Here is a 16,510-nt window from a genome sequence, read left to right as displayed (position 1 = left end):
ATTTCCTCATCAAACATCAGAAAACAGATATGCATCCAGTTGGTAACATGCAGGAGGGAGAGGGAGAAAGGCCCACCTTCTGTGCAGCAGCCACCTATGATGTGTATCTTTCTATCTAAAGCTGACCTGTTTACAAACTGGAATGTATTTCCAGAACATAAAATGACTTTCTTCTTCAAAAGAGCTCCTGGCAAGCAATACAAATCAATCACTTGTGTGCAAAAGTTTGGGCAAGCTTTTCTCCAGTGCTATTTATTTTGTACCTCCCAACCCCCTGTCCAACTTTAAATAATGAATTTTTCACAAAAAGGTAACATATATGAAGATATATCATATATATATATATATATATGTATATATATATATATATAAAGATATTATCACTTCTCATGCATCAGCCAGCCTGGCTTCTACCTGGCCCCCTCCTCCAGATGAAAAATTGCCACTTTAAAAAGCTAGCAGTCTTGCTGGTTTTGTTTTGCAGGAAATTAAATAGTAAGAGGATGGTGTTTGCCACGAGTATGTAATTCACAATAGAACTCACAATACAGCTCCAGGATGCAACCACAATGAGAAAATAGGTTCCAGTTGTGAATGAGCACTCTTGGGGAAGAAACCTCACTTTGGCATGGCTGTGTTAAGTGTGGCTGGGAAGGCAGGTTTCTATAGGAACTAACAACGTGTTTCCTTCGAATTCCCTGCAGATTATTTAACCTATGCAAGTCTTCTTGATTTACCTACATCTATGTAATGAATTTAATTGCCCATTTGTCCTGAGGTATGGTAGTAATGAGTAGATGCCAAGATTGTTTTGTATCAGGATTTAAAAGCCATAATTAGGTTACTGATGTATTGCCTCTGAGGTTTTCTTTGTTCTAGTTCTTAATCATTCCACCTTCCTTCCAAAACACTTTGAAGTACTTTAAATAAAATCCTTCATTTTGCTGTCTGGAAGAACTGAAAATTCAGTGAAATACTCTCCACTGAACATATGCATGACAAAGAGCTCTGTAGCCATCAGCTTTGTTTTTTCTTCCCTAGCTTAGAAGGGAAAGCATTTCACTTGCCCACTAATTCTGTCCCTCAAAATTCATGCTTCCTGGCTGTTAATCTAATCCCCAGCATTAAATGCTCCTTGCTCGTGCTTTCTGCAGAAATACCAGGGTAAAAATAACACATCTAGACAAAATGGGTCATTCTATAAGAGAAGCCAAAACCTCTTGGTCTCCCCACACTCTTCCCTCCAGCTCCATCAAAATGATGCAGGCTTTTTAGCTAATGGTGAGTATCTAGTAGTTTCACATCTGGCTTTTGGAGTACAAAATTTTCTTTCCTATGAAAAAAAAAAAAAAGTCAAAACTACTAAAAGGTCATAACTAGGCCAGATTCACATGAACTGTAAGGTTTTCAGCCAGACCTCCTTCATCCAGAACCCACATGAGTGCATAGGACCAGCTATTAAAACCAAGACTATTTGCTTTGGATCTACCAGATAGCATTTAATTGCTGATCAGAAATATGAACATGCTCATTTTTTTCCCATATTTACAAAATACAGATCATTCAGTACATAATTGATGAGCAATTTAGTACAAGAAAACTATTAGTATCATTTCATCAAAAAATTAAACTTCTCTGAAATTATTTACTAAATATGATCATTTTCAAAAATAATACTTCTTATAGCAAACGTCTTTTTACAAAAGATAATCAATAATTTACTTTGTAACATTATAGAACTCTTGTACACTGTGACAATAAGCAATAACTTGAGTTTTCTGACATGGTAAAAAAATAACATTTTTCTTATGATGTTATTTTTACATGAAAGTAAACATACAGGTCCAGTAAGCAAATACACAGTTTTTGCTTCTTCTAAACAAGGATTTGGAAACAAGGTGCAGATGATTGATACAATTTCTACTTATTCCTGTACATATGCCAACTACAAACCTATACAAGTGAAAAAAAGGTGCTTGCAGTTTAGAAATAACTTCAAGCTAATATCCCTAGCGCTGCTTTTCAGGTTTCGATAGCTTTGAAATCCTCATTAAAATAAAGGAACAGTCTTTAATAAGTGAGATGTTTCATGAACATCTTTCAAAAGTACATGATTTCAACATCAAGATTGAACTTTATACAACACAAACGTGAAATACAAGCAGCCCACTATTTACCTGTAAGAACAAAATGGTTGCTTTCTCTCTGCAGAACAATCCATTATCCACACACAGTGTCAACTTTTACTCCACTCTTTGAATGTTAAAGAAAATACAGCCTGCTCTATGAAGAGGTTCTGCTTGGCATATAAATCTCAGCTGATTAAAATTCATTTTTAATGAATCCAGCTTTCAACTGCTAGCATCCTCTGGCAAGGCTTCTGAAAAACCCAAGACATGGAAATACAACATTTCCATTGAATTCCTTGCGTTCCACACATCTGCTTGCTGAAGCTGCATTCTTGCTCACAAAGTGCCAAAAAAGCGGACTGTAATGAGTAAAACGTGGGCTGTGCAAACTGCTTTTAATGAGATGATAAAGATCAGTGACCACAACTGAGAAAAATAAAGCAGTACAGATACTGATCTTCAAGATCTACAGAAGATTAATAGTTAAAACACATATTAGAGATGAATACTCATCTTTAGAGAAGAATAAAAAGACAAAATAAAACTTCAATGTTTTGATGTTTCTCATGCATTCTTTACAGACCTTCCTTTATCTAGTGTTTTTAGAAATACCACACTGATTGGAAAACAGATTTTGCCTTTATAACTGAACATAGACTAACATTAGTGTTTTACTGTTAAATACCACCTTTAACAAACCAACCTTTCTGGAAACCAAACCTTTCTAGAAAATGAGAAAATCTTTCTAAAAGCCTAACTGGGTTCTGATGAATAGATGTATTAGGAAAAAAATGGAAATATGTTAATTCCGTCTTAATCCTCAAAGTAGTATAAAACAGTGTGGAAATTCTTAACTGTCCATTCTGGTTTGCTGCCTTTGGATTATTTATTCTTTCATCTTATGTAATTTTTTAAGCTAAGAGCAACTGCTTTAATGGCTCACGTGAGCTTGATTTTTCTTAAAATGCATCTTGGTCATAGTTTTGAAATAAAAAGTACATGCACAGTCAGGATTAGGAATCCATTCAGGAGTCCTAAGGTAGAAAAGCTAAAACAGCTTGCTTTTTATACATAGACTCTGAGGGAGACTGGTTACCAAGAACCACATTTCATTTTTCTTTTTTGTGATGTCTATCGAAGGTCCATTGATAGGTGGTCAAAAGCTGTTGCTAACATAGTGCTTGTTACTTTAGCAAGGGTATTATCTTTAATCATGATCGGAAAGTTGCATTTTGTAAACGCAGTTTACAAAGATCATGCTTTCTTGCTAAAATTCTCGAACAGGAGATACCACAAAAAAAAATGGACAAACTTATTCATTGCTTGACACCTAATAACCACCACATTTCTGTCTGTCAGGTTAATTATTGAACATTTTCATTCATCACTACCAACAGCTGGCACACACAGACAATCGTGTCCCCACATTTAACGCCCTTTACAGACATTTTTCCAGAGGATTGCAGCGAAGATGAATGCTCTGGTAGACACAGCTGGGCTGAGTCTGCAATCTGTGATACTGGAAGGAGGAACTATCACTTGAGATTTCATTGAGTAAATAAAATATTGTCCTCCTCAAAAACCACAGCTGGGTCTTCCAAGCTCTCTAGTAAAGTATGAGAGGTTTCGTATTCATGCTGTGGTGATGATGGTTCTTTCGCAATGGTGGACATCAACTGACTCCAGGTGATATCAGTATTTTTGAAAGCATGTAATAGAAAAATGCCTATGATTATAGTGCAGAATCCACTAAGGGTCCCAATGATATTATCCAGGTCCATACTGCTCCACTCTTTGAACAGGATGATGGAGCATGTCACCACCGTCGTGGTGAAACACACGTAATAAATAGGTGTCACTAGAGATGTATTAAACACGTCCAATGCTTTGTTGAGATAGTTGATCTGAGTGCTGACTGAGAGCACGAGGATTCCCAACAAAACATAAACCAGGGGACGACGATAAACCGGCTTCCTTTCCAGCATTTCTTTAATGGCAATGCCCAGGCCTTTGACAGATGAGACAGAGAAGGCACCAATAAATGAGCAAATTAAAACATAGATCAGTATGTTTGTCTGACCTCTCCTTGGAGCCACAATAAAAATCAGAGTGAGGGCAACAGCTGTCAGGAGAACAGCAAATGCAACAAACACTGTAGGAAAGAAGAAAGATTAAATATCAGGCTGTATTCACGTACACACTAAAAGTTACTCAATTTCTCTAACACTTCTCTAAGAACTGTAGCACAAGTTTATTGCAATTGCATCCACTTAAGAATTTCTTTGAAATAAATCCAAAATACATGCTTTGTATTTAAAATGTTTATGCCATCTCTATGTTTACTGGACTGTTTAAACAGGTTCACCAGAAAATAATAACAAATACACTGTGACACTCTCTCCAACCTCCAGACAAAATGTTTTTTTTTTTTTCCCCCACCTCCTTCAGCTTAAAGACTGTCTCTCATCTCCTTAAAATGGTAAGCACGGAGTCTTTGAGGAAATTGTGTATGAGCACATGGTTATAATAAAAAGTATGTAACAAAAGGTTCCAAGAGATCACCTGAATTTTTGAATGTATGAGCTATCTTGAATTTAGCTCATTTTTGTCCTGTGCTACACTTCTCCATGTGAAATTCTTTCATGTCTCAAACACATTCTCCTTGAAGTGTACCCTAGGGCTATCATAATTTGATTTAATGAACATCTGTTTACTTAGAGCAAGCAGTAATTAAGACTTAGAATTGGATGTCAATTCAAATGGAATAACTTAGGAACTAATTTAAGGTGAAAGTAACCAAAAGCTGTGATCTGTTTAAAATGGAGATAACTTGAGTTAGAGCCTTTGAACTCCTCAGAGGGCAGGAAGAAGCAGTACATCATTTCTTAGCCAAATAATTTGCAAGAAACAGTGTAAGATGTATTGCTCTTAAGCCTGCATCCTTGGGAAACATGTTATGGTGCATGCAGAAGCCTTCTGTGCTCATACTGATGTTAAGGGATACTGGGCTCCCAGTACAAACAGCCCAGGACAGCTCTGTAGCCAGGACTTCCCATTAGAGATCCTAATTCACTCACTCACCAATACATGAAGTTTGCTGTGTAAATGCTTGCCATGAAACACAGCAGGTTAGGCCTACAGACCTGGATCTTGCAGCTTTATTTCCATCTCATCCAGTGAAGTGACCTCCTCCTCCTCAGGGGCGTGAATAACCATGACCGTGGACCCCAAAATGCTCAGTACACAGCCCAGCTTGCCGTGAATATTCAGCCTCTCATTTAAAAAGTGGGATGACAATATAGCACTGTTTGGCAAAGCAGAAATAGAGGGTTCAGCTCCACCAGCTTAAAAATAAGAGCTTTAGATTTAAAATACTGTAATTCAATTTTGCTAATAAGTTATTTCCCAGAAGGTTTGTTGAAATGTAATCCATGTATTTTCTGCTTCTGTGATAGTTATATTCATGTACTTGCTTCAGTACTTGGAAATTATTTATTTCTTCATACGTCGGAAATAATGAGTGTTTGAAGGGTGTTCATATTTAAAAAAAATAACCAAGAATTTTAACTGTGGATATTAACAAAGCTAATATTTTATTGGCTTTCTTTCCAGAAGGACTTCAGCAAGACAAAACAACACCAAAAGGAAACTCAGAATGTATACTAAGTGTATCTTAATATGAAGTTATATTTTCAAAAGCAACTTCTGTTATAGGAGTATTTTAAGGAATGCTATATTTTCTTTTGAGATTTTGTTACATGTAAAAAAGATGGTTTTTTTGGTCTGTATTTGCCCTTCAGTTTTCTTATTAAAATTCTCTGCTTTTAGCCAAAGACATTATTTTTTTAATCAGATGGTCAATGATTAGTTTGCTTCCAATTTGTACTAACCTTATGAGAACACTCAGTGCACCCAAAGGGGTAACTAAGGTTGCAGGTGCAAAGGCATAGGCAGCAAAGTTTGCAGCTTCTCCTAATCCCACTGTAGAAGAAAGCACATTTGGATCAGATGGGGGAGAAGGAATAAAAGGAATGCTACTTGTAAGTATATTTTGTATGACGGATCTGACAGGTAATATAAAATGATATTTTTTTCTAAATAAAATATGCAGATTTTGATTTCAAAATTATCTGTATAATCTCTTCTGGACATAACTTTCTTCAGTTCTCATTTCCATTATGTGTCCTCCCCCTAAGCACTGTATGCTCCAGTATGACTATCCAAAGAGTATGACAAAGCCAAAAGCAGGCATTTGCAGACCAATTTTGCACTGGCTGCACCTTCCTGCAAGGAGTGTTGACAACGCCATAAAGCTGGACAGGTTCAAACCCCTTGCTTTTGACCAGATACAGAAGAAAAGGCTTAAATGTTTGCTTTTTGCAGAATTAGAGATGGGATATCAGAACGGTTTCTGTCATAAAGCTGATTGTTTTAAAGAAATTAATTCCCTAATTTTTCACTCTCCTCAGTTAAAAGAAATGTCTTTACAGTCAGCTTTTTATTTACTTGCAGTTGGGGGAAAAGATGTGACTTACTTGATAGTAGCCCAGCCCACCAAAGCCATTCCTTCAAATAAGAATGTCCACCCTGTCCTGGAAGCAGGGAAAAAAAATAATCTCATCTTAGAAGAAAGAAATCAGCTTATTACAACAACAACAAAAAAAAAAACCTTGCAGCTTCGTTTTTGGATCAAGTCATATGAAGTACTGAAACAGCAAGCTATCTGGATGTGACGTGAAGAATATTTTGCTCAATTTTGACTGACTTTTTTTTTTTTTTATGAATCACTATTTCGTTATGACTTGTACTTGTGAAAAATGATACTTGACTAAATACACATGGGGAAAAAGTTCTTGGAAAAAAAGTTCTTGGAAAACCTAAAATGTCAATGAAGATTACTGATGATCTTAAGAAATACTTTGAGGTACCGTCCCAGGTCAGGTCCAATATATTCACACACAGCTGCATTTTTGACTCTGCTTATAATTTAAATTTGGAGAAATTAGAAAGGAAAATGTCACTGAATGCATGATATTTTTCTTGTACAAAATACAAGTAAATTGTACATTCAGTAACAGTTTTTTCAAATACTCAAATTCTCTGGAATAGTAGATTTTGCAATAAATGCAACAAAAAAAACCTGTGAATGCTGTACATTTAAGCTGTGTACAAATGCAACTATCAGATTAGTCTAAGGGTTTTTAAAGGCTCCCCACATTTTTTTTTAGCTCCACATCTACTGCCATCAGTGAAAGATTAGCTACCTGCAGAACCTTTTGTAGTGAGAACTTTTTCTAAAGCTCATTGCACTTTGTTTTTTAAAAGGAACTAAATCTAGTGACCATCTCAAGCCTTTCCAGCTCAAAGATGGAAGAAATACGAAGGAAAAAAATAGAGGAAGGCTTTATGAAGGGCAAGACAAAGGGAGAACTTTGGTATCTAACTGCTGGCAGGGAGGAAATTATTACCAGATTACTGTCTTAATAGCCACTGTCACCCCCAAAGATTTCTGACTACTCAGTCCCTGTAGACACAGGCAGAGGAATAATGCTGGATTTCTGTCAGCAGCCAAGAGGGGACATGTGACCACTGCTGAAGTTCTGCACTGTTAAACGCCAGCAGCTTTAATTGTGCAGGCTGTTAATTGAACCTCTACTTTGAGGAGCTGTAAGAGAGGCTTTTGTGCTTTTCCCTTTTGGAAAGGACAAAAACTCATCCTAAGTCATAAAGTTGAATTTACTGGTTTGTACCCTATGAACAGATTAGGAATTAAGTGAAACTTGGCTTATTCCTGCTTTCCTAGACTACTACGTGGGTTGATGCAATTCACATGCAGCATATCAACTAACCCCCCTCTCTTGCAAGCATAGGGTTCCTAAAATTGTGAGTGCAAGAATTAGATGTAATTAAGCTATTAAACCAAGTCCAACAGGAGTGCTGCTTACCAGCTCTGGGGACTCCTTTGGCGGCCAGTCTCAAGAGGCCCTTCTTCTTCAGGATGAAACTGGAGCCAATGAAGATGCTGGAACCTACTGCCAAAGCCAGGCCGAGGTAGAGTCGGTACTTGAGTCCAGCAGGCGTGGAAAGGTTCAGGTTTGTGTCGTTGGAAGTCCCGTCCATACAAGCAAGGGGAGAAGGGCAGGATTCAGCCTTTTCGTGGTCCGGCCCCATGCTGGGCAGTCACGGCAAGGGCAGAGAGCACAGCACCTGGGAGGGGGAAAGAAAGCAGAACAAGTGGTTTACCAGCCAGGCACAGCTCTGAATGAGCCCCCACTGTGCTCCTTTCTGCATTTGCCCTGAGTACTCCTCTTTTCTGACCCTGCAGATAACTCCTGAAGTGCCAACACAAAATCTGAACAATGGTCACAATTCTGTCCCCAGTTCTGACAGGTGCCCCTGTCACCACCCAACCCTACAAGTCGCAGTGTGTACCTTATATGTATTTTTGCACTACATTGCCTCTGTTAAGCAATTACAGCAATACCAAAGAATGCAGCAATCAAGTATTATCTGAAAGGGAAAAATCAACTTGAAATATTTAAAAGCTAACCTGAAACTTCACAAATACAGTGTTCTGTGTTGCACAGAGACCACATCCCCATAACACAAACCTATAGCTAAATCCATGATTTCAGACTTTGTCTACTAGAATGAACCTCCTGTTATTTCAGGCTTTTGCTTTTAAGTTTGTAATTGAGATTTGTGAATGACAAATAAATAAGAGAAGACAAAAAAAAAAATATCTATGTAGCAAGTAAACCCTTGTGGCATACGGCCACTAGTATGCTTTACTAAAAATGTTTGTCGACTACTGTGTGAAGCAGATCTTCTTTAACCACTTGTGAAATGTTTAGGTGGAGGTCTCGCTGCAGCTCAGAGAGCTTTTCACCTAACCTCACTGACCTGCAGCTGGAGGAGGACCACAGCCTGCAAGGCACAGCCACCAAGCAGACAGCTCCTGAGCTGAGCCTGAAGCTTTGCAAGCTCTGTCAGCCAAGCCTGACCAGCATCACTGCGATGTGGGAATGATGCTGTTGTAATTAGCCTAGGCACGTTTATTGGTTTTAAAGGAAGAAGAGGTACTGCATTTCTAAGAACAGAAAGAGGAGCTATTTTGCATGGGGAAGCACTGGAGGGACAGCAATGCTGCAAGAGAGCATACAGTAGTTTAGGCAGAAGTTTCACGTTTTCATTATTGAAGCACACAAACAGCAAGCATCATACAATACAGCTGAAATAGCTTTCCTTTTAGGTCTTATTGCTAAGATATGTTAAACTCTAAAACTGCTGATACAGAAGTACAAAAGCTTACTCCATTGTGATTCATATAAAGCATTGGAGGCAACAAATAATTTTGCTTTCTGTGCCTCCCTTGTAATTAAATGACACACGAAGGATTCATGCTGCTGAGTGGCACCATCAGTAATACACTCTTTTTTTTTCTCCAATTGAAAAAACATTCGGAGAGTTGGTAGAAAAGGATACACCTCTGTGCCTGTTCTGACCTGAGCTATGGAAGTGTTAATGTTGTGTCAGAAGTACTTCATTGCACAACCAGCAATAAGCAACCTTGGGTAATTCATCTAATACTGTATAGGAAGGAATATTTAAAGTATCAGAAGTATTAAAGATGGCATGGAGTTTGCCAGCATCTCTTCATTTGCAGCTGACAATGCTGACAACCCTGGGAGATACCACCAGAAACAAGGAAAGAAGGAAGAATGCCTGCTCTCAGTTGTCCAGCACCACAGCGTGCCACAAACACACTGCAGTAAGCTACCGTTCGATTTTCAGGCTCTGCAAACCTATTTCCTTGTTTGCCAAGAGAGTTTGTCTAACAGGAGTTGTTTTATATTGATAAGCCAAACTTTATAAAGACGGTCCCACAAGATGGGTACATCCATGACTGCTGCTCTGAGCGCTCCTTTTATGGATTTTTTTTTCCCCCATTTTCTGTAGGATTTTGAAACCTCAAGAGCAAAACTATTTGATTTGTTTTGTCACAGAGTGAACTGAACATCCTTTAAAAGAGGCAGTCACCTGTAGCTGAACATGCATAACAGAAGAATGAAGAGAATATGATACAAGGCACAGAACAAAGGACAGTAGCAGCATATGATTTTAAACCACATAACTTTTATCAGAATAGGTGAGCTGGTCCATTTAGGCAATAGAAATTAAAGTTTCACCTCCAGTTTGATTTTTTTCAATATTGGAAAACAAACACCTAACGATGGAATAGGGTTGCTACATTTTGCCAGACAGGATTTTCCAGGCAGATGTTCACAGATGTGTTGTCTGCATTGCATGTGGGGCAAACCCAACGTGACCTGGATATGTCACACGTCCACTGCACGCGACCAGGTCACCAAAGATTTCCTAAGCATCCTGCAATGTGCTCAGAGCTACCTCCTCTGCTGGGTGTCCAGAAATCCCAGGAAGGTTTTGAAATTCTCAGCTGTCACCTGGCAAAAAACTGTATATCCAAGAAAATCTGGATATATGGCTAGCTGTTCACTCACTATGGATTCTCCAAGAAATCCTCCAAGAAAGGAGAGCTCTCACAAATATGACAGCATTTTAGCAAAGTAATGCGGCTTTAGTTGTGTTTCTTAGAGGTAGCTTGATCAAAGGAAAACCTATAAAGTAAACCAACTAGCATAAAAAAATATAGAGAGAAGGAACAAAGCATTTAGTGCATTGCTTAACTTCTTACAATGATGCTAAACAGGCCTGGCAAAGGTTGTAACACTACTGGACTACTACAGGCTTTGTGTGTGAAGCAGCAACAGCTCCTGCCTTTAATTAAAAGAAAGCACCAAGACAAAAACTCATCTAAGTATGGTCTTTCAGCTACCTGAGATTGTAAAGGTAGGTTTGTGCCGGGGTTTTTACAGTGAAGAAAATAACCACTCCTCTCACTCTTTTTGTGAATGGAGAACTGGGGTTCAGCTGTAGCAGAACAGCAGGGTTATTCCCTTCCATACGTTACCAATTTTGCAATGTAAGTTTCCCATTCTCTGGCAGACTATGACACCCAATAGTGAAAATGTAACCATGCCATCCATGATAAGTCAGTAAGTGACTGTCACGGGATGTTCCTCTATGTCCTGTAACACAACCTTTGCTCACACTTACAAAGAAGCACTACGTCTTTACTATGTCCCATCCTCTTGATCCTGAGAAGAGTCCCTGTGAGCAGCAGTGAGCTCTGGTTATCTCACTGGGGTTTTTTTCCTTTTGAAAAACGTGCTGTTTGTTCCACTTGCATGCAAAGACGCATGGCACCTCATGGCTCTCCGGAGGAGGGGACTGCGGGGGCATTACTACTACTTTACAACCCATTGTAAGCAGCCAGATGACGACGGAGGGAGGGCATTAGCTAAGCCAGTTTCCCCTCCCCACGGACCCGTCCCCAGAGCCCCTCCGGAGCTATCAGCACCCCGCTGGGGGCTGGAGCCAGCCGCAGGTCGCCCTCCCAAGGGATTTTTCTCCCGGTCAGCCGAACCCGAGAGCACCACCAGGCACCGCCCCGACCACCCGCGTGCAGCCCCCCACCCAAACCTCACCTCCCCAACCAGCCCCGAGGACACCCCACTCACAGGAACACACCAGGGAAACCCCAAGGCAGCGCCTCCCACCCCCCACTTGGCTATTTCAGGCGGCTCTCGCTGCCCACAGCCGAGGGACGAGCCCCCCCCCCCCCCCAAAATGTCACACCCCTCACCCAGCACCTGCGTGACGTCACGGCCGGGCTTCATGGCAGCGCTCCCACCCGCTGCCCCTCTGGCGGCTCCGCCCGGCCCGGCCCGGCCCGGCCCGGCCCAGCAGCTGGGCGTGCTCCGTGTTGTGTTGCCTTGTGTTCGCCCTTCCTCCCTCTTCACCCCAAAGCACGGCCCCACGGAGCAGCCCGGGGCTGGCCGGGCCCCCTCGGGTCCCCTCAGCCCTCCTCAGCCCACCTCGGGTCCCCTCGGCCCCGGAGCACAGAAGTGGGGCAGAGCCCGGGGACGCCTCCCTTGAGGTGACTCCCTCCGGTCCAACAGGCTTCGGGGTGTCTCGAGGAGCAATTATCTTTATTACCCAATCAATAGTTTCGAGGTAGAAGTCGAAGCCTTTGTTGTTGTTGTTGTTTTCAGTGAAACGCTTTTAGGCTATTTCTGGCTGAAGTTATTCTAGGGTTGCCCAGCGAACTTACCTGGGGTGGTCTGAGGACCTTCAATAGGCAGAGAGATCCCCAAAGTGGAGCCAGACAGCTGTGAATTAGGCACAGGTATCCAGAGCAGTGCGTGGACATACTGCCCTCAGCCCGGCTTCGGAGCACAACGCCTATGACAGCGGTTGTTGATCCTGCAAAGTTTATGAGATCCGGAGCCGGCTGGTGAAACACGGCTGCAGTGTCATAAAGCAACTTGGGCTTCCCCGCCTTGGCCGTGCGGTCCTGGGGTTAGGCTGAGAGATCAGGTTCAAAATCTTAGTCTGATATTTGATTTCTGCATTTATTTTTAAATATAAACAGCACTGCATATGTTAGAAGAAAAGGAGCATTGCGTTTCTTTACCTATCCACTTCACGATGTCACTGCTACTGTAGGAACCTCTGTGGTAGGTGGCCTGAACCGCATCTGGGCTGCCTTATCAAGAGGGTTTGACTTCTCAGCTTTAAGGTTTCTAAAACACAGATTACTGCTGCAGAGGAACAGTAATTTTAAATATTAGTTGAAACAGTTATATGGAAATCTTAAAGCATAATCTGAAAAACTGAGAGCAGGCTTGTATCTTCTCATACACCATAAGCACGCCTGGAGGACAAAATCGTGTACATGAATGGTCATTAGTCTGCTCCCAGCTCCTATTTTTGCTTTGTGCCCCCTCAGATGTGTCAACTCTGTGGGTTCACACCCCTGTTTCTGTCAAAATATGCCATTTCCCCCAGCTTCCTGCAATTCGACTGAAACATGCGAAGTGTCGATCTTGCAAACAACTCAGTTGACAGATCTGGAGAGAAGAGGGGTGGTGGTGGCAGCATCTGCACGGGCCTGGTGTGGCAGCAGATAGGTGAGCTGCCACTGCCTACCCCTTCCTCTGGTGCAGCTCTTGCTCACCTGCTGGTTGGAGTGTTCCTCGTGGTATCCAGAACATGAATGCTGAGAAACCATCCAGTTAACACTTCTGCAGATTTGCTTCTCTATTAGCCAACTATTTCAGCAGATGATGGACATCAAAGTATTTTTAATTAAGGAGTGAAATATTTGAGATATACTTAACTTGTTACTTGAAATATATACATATACTTTGAAATGTATGAAGTATATATATACTTCTTTATATAGCTCATGCTTCATATTTTTAAATCTGCAATAAATAGTGAAAACACTGTGAAACCCTCTTTTTCTGAGAAAAGTAAAGTAAAAATAAATTAGCTAACAGTCAAAGACAATGTACTTGCAATCTATGATGTTATTACAGAAGCGAGTGGGTTCATGTGTGTATTTTTCCTTGATGATTTATAGTACTTTGCATACTCACATACTTTCAAAGAACTTTGAGACAATGTCAGGAAGAAAGTACACAAAATTAATTTATCAACAGTGATTTTTTTTTTTATTTATTTTGGATGACATATAAAGGTCAACTGGGTAAGAAAATAAAGTCTTGATAGACTATCTTAACATGTGACATGAAGAGGAAAAAGATGGTAGTTTATCCTTCAAAATGGCTCATGTGACTGATTTAGAGCAATGCCTGGTCTCTTCAGCTAATGCAAATAAATCAGTGCAGCTCCTCTTTTGTCAGTGGAGCTCTGCCAGCTATTGCTAAGCAAAGACCAGTCCTTTTGGTGTAGGAAATAATAGATATGTATGTACTAAAAGTCAAAGCAATTCAGTGACAGGTTGCATTTTTCCAAAAGTGTTGTAAGGATAATGTTATGAAAACCTGCTATACCTTGCTGGTTTTTTTTGTTCGTTTGTTTTTATATATTTGTTTTTAATATGTTTTCCATGAAATTTATGGAAAATGCAAAAAAGAAGTTGTGCTAAAATTCTGTGGCTTATGCAATAAATGAACAACACAATGAAACTGGCTGTTAAGCAAATACTTATCTTAATTGTTGTTTTTCAACAAAAATGGAACCACCTAAAGCCAACCTTACAATTTCACATTTATAAATAAAATTGGAAATATGGAAACCTAATTTTTTTGTGCCTTAATAATAAAACCTTATTGCTGTGTTCACCCGGAATGCTTTAACTAAACAAAGTTTGTGTAGCTAGTAGAGGTGCAGTTGTGAAGTAAGTTCTATGCTTTTTTTTTTTTTTGTTTTGTTTTGTTTTAGTTCATTTTTTCTTTTTTCCTTTTATTTGTGTATATGTTTATTAGGAAAGCTGTCTATGGCATTTTGAAGTCCTGTCATTATTGCTCAGCTTCCTTGTTCTGCATTTCTCTCCTCTGTGTGCAGTTGCTGCTGCCCCTCAGGGTCCAAAGATGAGCTCCACTACGTATGGCAGCTGCAGAGAGCCTTGTTACCTGTCCTGGCATGTAGCCATGGAGGAATGACCATGTCAGCCCCAAATGCTGACGATTAAATACAGACCCATACGAACAACAGATAAAGGAACTAACTTCAACTAGTACAAGAAACATTACCTCTAGATGGAAGTTTGACACGATTAAAATGCTGTAGTTGCTGTGTATTGATCACCCCTATACAAGTTGCCTGAAAAATACACAGATAGTGTCTTCTGATCTATTATACTACTATGAATGAAGGACAGCTGAGGCTATATATATGAAACCTATTTTAACTATAGTGCATTTTCTACCACTTTGATCAGTGACAATATCATATATTGATGATTTTATTTGAAATAAAGAGAATTAATCTCAGTGGGATCACCATTGTCCATATCGTTGCATCATTATTCCATGTAATCAGCCCAGTTTTCCTGTGTTATTTTAGCTTGAAATAAATTTCTGCTAAACAGAAATCTTGACTGACTATTCAGAGCTCCTGGCACTCCTGTAGGGTCACCATCACCTATTCTCTGATAATATTGTTGAATGAGGTTGTTTGGTTGATTGTTTTTCCAGAGGGAGAGCCCCTCTCTTCCTTGCAGGTTCCAGGTTCAGAGAAGAGACATTTTATGCTATGACAGCCGGGATGGCACAAGGAGACCCTCATCACAGATTCTGCTCAGGGCACACCAATAGCTATGCTGGGCATGGCCAGCCACAGTGCTTGCCGTGCCCTCGGATATTTCAGAAGCTCTAATCCATCCTTAGAGTAGTCATGCAAAAACTAGGATCTGGATCTGGAGGATACTGGTAAAACGCTTTGACATAGGCTTTTAGCATGCTGTGTGTTGCTATACTGCATACCTCTTAGCCCTCATGTTCACAGAAAGCTGGAAGTCTGTCCAGTGCTTTCAGATTCCAACCTCACCTCTACATATGAATCCAACACACCGGCACATCTTAAAGTACTTCTAGTTCTTCGTTCTCCATCCACCACACATTTAACGCTAAAGTAAAAATACAGTACCACCTACTGGTGGAGAAACTGATTGCACTGGTGGTTTTTCAGTCACTAAGCCTCGTTGGGGCTGGCTGTGCTTCATGACACTGAATTCCCCATATCACAGGTCTATGCAAAGCGGTATTAAATAAGCCAGAAGCCTCGGAGCTTTCTCAACTACAGCACTCCCGACACTGAATACATTACGTGCTGAAATAGCATCAGCGCTAGAAAAGACAGAAAGGTATTTGCAGAAATTAAGCCTGACAAAACTGTGGTCACAATCCAACCACTCGTCTGTTCACGTGGCTACAACACAATAAGCTGAAAGGCAATACTGTTCCATTGAAACTTACTTAAAATAAGTAAATACATGTGTGTGATGTATTTAGTGTTTTGGTTATGGGTGTTTGAAACTGGAGATAGCTTTAATAGGATTGAGAAGAATTACAGATACACTGACAAAGCAAGATACAAAAATAGATTAAAGTTGGCCTACTAAAACGATAATCCAATAGTGTGGTCATCCTCCCATCAGTCAAGGGCACTTCACCGAAACACAGAATGATAGGAAAAATATCTGTGAAGAACTATTGACACTAAACTAATCTAGCTATCACTGAAGTCAATAACAAATGTCTAAATGACTTTTAAAGGAGGGCAGAATTGAGACCGTTGTGTTGAGCGTTGTGTTGATCTTTTCTACAATGAGGGCAGAATTAATTTGATGCTTGTGAGATGCACAGTTGAGGCATATGTCCCAGGCACACAGTGCCACCACATTTTCACAAAACAACTGCTCAGCATCAAACGCTGAGAACTTTCAGACTGCACACTAAGCAGAAGCCTGTGAGAATGACAGGCAGAAC

The 16,510-nt window shown here is 40.2% G+C and overlaps 1 protein-coding gene across 5 annotated transcripts; it reads right to left on the bottom strand.

Annotated features, from left to right (window-relative positions):
* Window positions 1-1,123: 1,123 nt before the first annotated feature.
* Window positions 1,124-12,470, bottom strand: NIPAL1 (NIPA like domain containing 1). Of its 5 annotated transcripts, none has more exons than XM_068680278.1 (6): window positions 12,325-12,470; window positions 8,075-8,336; window positions 6,665-6,721; window positions 6,020-6,110; window positions 5,273-5,433; window positions 1,124-4,281 (listed from the first exon to the last, which is right to left on the bottom strand). In XM_068680278.1, the coding sequence occupies exons 2-6, from the start codon at window positions 8,298-8,300 to the stop codon at window positions 3,677-3,679; spliced, it is 1,140 nt and encodes a 379-aa protein (XP_068536379.1). In that variant the 5' UTR covers window positions 8,301-8,336; window positions 12,325-12,470; the 3' UTR covers window positions 1,124-3,676. The 5 variants fall into 5 exon arrangements, with proteins under 5 accessions (XP_068536379.1, XP_068536382.1, XP_068536378.1 ...); XM_068680281.1 differs by lacking the exon at window positions 12,325-12,470 and adding an exon at window positions 11,857-12,175; XM_068680277.1 differs by lacking the exon at window positions 12,325-12,470 and adding an exon at window positions 11,864-12,175.
* Window positions 12,471-16,510: the final 4,040 nt, after the last annotated feature.

The sequence above is a fragment of the Anas acuta genome, chromosome 4 (assembly GCF_963932015.1).
Source record: "Anas acuta chromosome 4, bAnaAcu1.1, whole genome shotgun sequence".
Lineage (NCBI taxonomy): Eukaryota > Metazoa > Chordata > Aves > Anseriformes > Anatidae > Anas > Anas acuta.
This window is presented reverse-complemented; position numbering and strand designations above follow the sequence as displayed.